Source organism: Rasamsonia emersonii (assembly GCF_000968595.1).
Source record: "Rasamsonia emersonii CBS 393.64 chromosome Unknown ctg1118621760837, whole genome shotgun sequence".
NCBI lineage: Eukaryota > Fungi > Ascomycota > Eurotiomycetes > Eurotiales > Trichocomaceae > Rasamsonia > Rasamsonia emersonii.
The window spans coordinates 1-5,189 of NW_013562728.1; the positions used below are offsets into that span (position 1 = coordinate 1).

The following is a 5,189-nucleotide window of genomic DNA, read 5'->3' on the forward strand; positions in this document are numbered from 1 at the left end:
GACTTGGGCACTTCCAACATGAGTGGCTTAGCTATCGTGCTGTCAATTTTGTTTATCTTGGCGGTGACTCGCCAAGCGCGACAGCATCCCCAGCTGGATTTCTCCCCACCGGTCGCTTTTTCTGCCCCCCTGTCCCCTAACATGATGGACTCTTTATCTTCGAAGATTTGTCTTGAGTCTGCCTTCTTTCTGTTCTTTTCAAAGCGTGCTGGTTGGGGTTCGCTTTTCTTCTCGCGGGAGAGAAGCGTTGCCTTGTCCGCCTCGCGTGACACCTTTTCGGTGAACGACATGCCTGTCTGGGGGATCCAACGATTGTCATTTGGAACGTGACGTCTAAATCCGAGACCTCTGATATCCAGCTAGTATGCAGCCTTCGCAGCAGTGGTCACCAGAAACCCACACCACCGATTCCAAGACCGGCCTCGAAAACAACCTAGGACCGTCATCTTCTTCGGAGCCTAAGGGTCTGCTTCCGGGACACCATGGGAAGTCGTCGGTACGCCCTCGTGGCATCGGACTGTTTCGAGTGGAATCTACGGGTGAAAGTGGGCGCCATGGTATCCACGTCGGTCACTTTCTGAAAGTTTGCGCCAGAAGTACCTGTACTCTGTCCATGGTAGTCAATGTTCTCTGGCCGTTTGTTCCTGCCGCTATTGCCCTTGCTTTTGCGCGGCCGGACCTCCATGTCTGGGTCTTCGCTCTCAACTTTATCGCTATCATACCGACAGCGAATCTGCTCGGTTTCGCCGGCGGCGAGCTGGCTAGAAAGCTCCCCAAAGTGCTAGGTGTTCTGCTAGAGACAACCCTGACCTCTGTCGTTGAGATCGTGCTATTTATGGTTCTGATAGCACATGACAAGAACAATAACCTTATTCCGGTCATTCAAGCTGCCATTCTTGGCTCTATCCTTGCTAATCTTTTGCTCTGTCTGGGACTGTGCTTTTTCTTTGGCGGATTGAGACGGAATGAGCAGGCGTTCCATGAGGCTGTCAGCGAGGTTGGCTCGGGGCTTTTGCTCGTTGCTGGATTTGGCCTTTTGATCCCAAGCGCTTTCTACTCTGCACTTTCGGGGTCCGCCACAAGCAAAGGAACTTTCACCGCAGACGAGCTGCTCTCGAATACGAGGACTATTAGCAGAGCCACCGCCGTCATCCTGCTGGTGGCCTTCGTCATGTATGCCCATTTCACCACAAGGCGGGATTAATAGGTGCTTACTAATTTTTTTGTTAGGTATCTCTGGTTCAATCTTCATAGTCACAATAGCATCTTCGACGAAGTCCTCGAGCTTGACGAAGCTCGGGATGAGGATCGAGACAAGGAACGTCTGAGAGCCAAGCTCACGTTTACTGAGTGCCTGGTGGCTCTAGCCGTTGCGCTTACGTGTGTCAGCATGTCCGCAGTGTTCTTAGTCGAACAGATTCCGTATATCGTTGAGAGAGGCGTCCCAGATAATTTCATGGGTCTCATACTTGTTCCCTTGGTTGAAAAGGCGGCGGAGCATCTTACCGCTGTGGACGAAGCCTGGTAAATAGTTCCTTGTCCATCTCCGTAGATCCAAAACTTACTGACTTACCTAGGGATAACCAAATCAATTTTGCTCTTTTCCATTGCCTGGGGCCATCAATCCAGACGGCACTGTTGAATGCGCCCCTTGTCGTCATTGTGGGCTGGGGTCTTGGCAAAGACATGGACCTGAACTTCGAGATCTTTATGATTGTGTTGCTCGTGCTGTCGATCCTGGTAGTTGGAAACTTCCTTCGCGACGGAAAGTCAAATTATCTCGAAGGCGGACTATGTGTTCTTGTCTATGTCATCATTGCAGTGACGACCTGGTATTACCCAAATCCGGAAGAGGGTACCACGAACGTCCAGATTCCCGCAGGGAGCCACGAGGCTTGAGGCTGAATTCTCCGGAAGATTTCTCTTCAAACAGTCAAAAAAGCACACAAGTGATCGCCATGCCCTGTCCAGGCACAATCATCTATTGATACAACATTCGCTGCGGACATACACAGGTGTTATGGTACTCACTGAACTGGCTTTCCACCTGTCTCTCGTCGGCTACATTGCCATCTGGGGCAGAAGATTGATTCTTGAATTTGCTGATTCCCACTGACAGAATCTGTGCCATCCATCGCCGGTAAAGAATGCGCATTACGTGGCTCCCCTGAAGCTGGGATATTACCAATTATCCGCACGAGGCATTTGGGTTGTATAGTTCTAGTCGTCGGGGACTACTTGTTCGAGAATTATATGTGTAGATAGCATGCATGCAGCAGGACTAGTTGGGTGAAGTCATACAGTTGACCTAGGACGTCGAAGCTGGAAATCGGGCATAGCTACACTTAGAGCAAAGTAGAACCATATGTTCATTTGCTCTGATTCTGTAGGGTTGAGTCTGGGATGTAAATAACTCTATTCTTACCGGAAGACCGGGAGGGGGGAGTAGCGGTCCTGATTTCACAATGATAACGAGGACATTGATCTAAGATCTCGCACACAGTACAACTTTCGCCTCTGGATAATCACATAGAGGCTGGTTCAGTGGAACAAGAATAATACCTACCACGTATTGTTGCCCCGGGCCTCAGGCGCTACCTGAGTGTTCATAGAGGCGGCCGCTAAGTCACCGCCCACGATCCCGTTTTGGGTCCAACGACTGATGGATAGTACGGCAAAACAAAGCCATGCAAAGTTGCGACAGCCCGTGGGAACGATACATTTCTGCTCTCAAGGAGCGCAATATTCCTTACAAACGGGATGATATTGAGTCTGCATTCAATGCTGGATCCAAAACTGGCCAGGAGAACGCGCAATGGGTGACTGATCATCTTGGCTTGGAGACATTGTTGTCCAAAGAGGAAGCAACTCTGTAAGGTGCTCTTATCTTCCACACGGCGAAGTTGCTAACGGTAGTCTCAGTTTAGGTAGACTAGAGGCGTCGGGAGTCTTGCAGAGCTTACTTCGACATCCGGACCTTCCTACAACTAGACCTCTTCTGGAGGAAGACCTTCGCGCTGCGACGGCTACCCTGAAATCCTCGACGGCTGCCATTCAGAAACAGACGGCAGTGTTAAAATCTCAATATGAGCTCGTGCGAAGATGTCGTTCTCGTGACAATGACTCTGAGCGGGATCAACAGCAAGAATTGGCTGGTCTTAACCGGAGGCATCGATTGGAGAAACAACGGGTGACTGCTGCGGTACGGCACCTATTGCGGCTTTGCCGCGGAGTTGTATCGTTAACGAAAAATCCAGGCTGATGACCTTAAAAATGACATCGAAACGAGAATGAGTGCCCAAAGAGAGCAAGCGCAGGCTGAGAAAAAACAATTGCTCTTGTCCGTCACTGCGAAGTTAAAGGACGACGATAGGGCGCTTGCCAAAGCTGAAAGTCTCGCGTCAGAACTGGAATCAACGGAAGAAGATCACATTCTCAAAAAGCGTGCCGCGGAACTTACATCAGCTCTCTCCCGATTCGTATCGGAAGAGATATATTGTCGTCTCGATCGACTATATCTGGAAGCCCTTGAAGCCGGTGATGATGTTTCCAGTGAGGTAGTGGGAATGGAGGATACTCTACTTGTTCTTGAACAAGATTTGGAGTCTCTTTATTCAGAGATCGAGGTCCTGGCTGAGATGTCTGCGAGGCAGCAATTTGGGCAACAAATATTGCGAGAGCTCCAGAAGAACCATGATCAGTTGAACTCAACATTGGAAGGAAAGCTGGATACGGTTCGTTCCCTATCACTGTTTCTTAGCTGGAAAGACAGTGCTGATTCTGGTCAAGATTTTGCATTTAATCACCGAAATGACGCTTTCCGCAGAGCACGTCACAGAGCAGCTGCTCTATCGACAATCTTGCCGTGAAACTTTCGAGGAACTGTCGACTGTTTATAAGAACGAGCTACGTTGTAGCCCCGCTGGTCAGAGTTCCACTAAAAAGGTGCTACGGCGAGATTCGTCACTGAGCACCGTAGGTGTTCCACAGCCGACAGGGTCGGTCGACAAAGTGAAATCGACATCCATTCCACAGTTACAAGCTTATGAAAGCTTCTTGCGTCGTATGGGAGTTTCGGGAGGCCTGGAAAATGGCTCCTCTGAGCGACCTAGTCTTTCGAAGTCCATTTCTGAAAAAAGATCTCGGATGGTGGAGCTTCTACAGAATCTCAGCAAAACAGCCGATATGTCACTGGCAGAGTATCTCACTCGGACAGACCGAGCAACAGAGCTTCTCTATTCTGCTCTACAGGCCGATTCTGGTTGCCAGCTCTCTCTTGTCGATGTTCACCAGAAACAACGACTTGCTGATCTAGAGAAACAACTTGGTCTGATCCAAAAAGGAATTGAGGGACTCAATTTGGACGTTCTTGGGCAGCGGGACAAAGCCCAGGAGAGGTTTCTGGAAAGATGGCGGTGACCATCGCAGCAGTCATGAAATCTTCGACCTAAACTTACTCGGGATGCCAATTCTGTGTTGAATATCGGGCAGGTCCGGGGCGTCTACGGTGTTTTTAAGTGCCTTTAGAACTGGAATTTTTTACGGTTCGAGGAGCTTTCGCATCTTATGTGACCTCGACGCTGTTCGCCGTTGGCGAAGTATTAACTAGTCAAGGATGCTCCCACAACGTGCTACAGGACATCCATCACAGAGAGTATGGCGAAAACCTCGATCACGCTCCCTACAGTCTATTGACAGTCCTTTAAATCCAAGCGATGCGTCTCCTAAGCTGTGGCGCATGAATCGATGTGGCTGAAGGGCCTGTCTTAGCTAAATACATGTCTATGGCTGCGCCTCACCCAAGCGTGCCAAAGAGAGTACCTTGGACCCTCCCATGAGTCAGTCGATGCTCCAACAAGGACCAAGGGCGAGTAGGGGATGATGTTAAGTTAGATATTATCCGACTAGAGTCTGAATAGTGACCTCTAGCCACAACCTTGGGAAGGCTGACTGCAAGTAGCCGATGGCTGCCTAGTCCGAGCCTCAGGTGGCAACGATCTTCTTGCTTAGAAACCAACAACTAAGCAGATCTCGGAATAAAGTCACTACCAGGTACCTTAGGCTGGCGGACGGCTGCCTGCAGTAGTGGCCGCCGTTATCGACCACGACCACCCAATCGGCCCTCAACTTGGAAGGTGATCTGAATCTGGGAGAACATGACAGCAGCAAGCAATATAAAATGAGCCACA

The 5,189-nt window shown here is 49.9% G+C and overlaps 2 protein-coding genes across 2 annotated transcripts; both read left to right on the forward strand.

The window, feature by feature from the left end:
- Window positions 1-364: 364 nt before the first annotated feature.
- On the forward strand, window positions 365-1,899 carry T310_8531 (Vacuolar H+/Ca2+ exchanger; the record flags this gene model as incomplete). Its single annotated transcript, XM_013468689.1, has 3 exons — window positions 365-1,173; window positions 1,231-1,524; window positions 1,578-1,899. 3 exons carry the CDS (start codon window positions 365-367, stop codon window positions 1,897-1,899), a joined length of 1,425 nt encoding a protein of 474 aa, XP_013324143.1.
- Window positions 1,900-2,687: 788 nt separating this feature from the next.
- On the forward strand, window positions 2,688-4,419 carry T310_8532 (uncharacterized protein; the record flags this gene model as incomplete). Its single annotated transcript, XM_013468690.1, has 4 exons — window positions 2,688-2,872; window positions 2,923-3,202; window positions 3,258-3,734; window positions 3,790-4,419. 4 exons carry the CDS (start codon window positions 2,688-2,690, stop codon window positions 4,417-4,419), a joined length of 1,572 nt encoding a protein of 523 aa, XP_013324144.1.
- Between the last annotated feature and the right edge of the window lie 770 nt (window positions 4,420-5,189).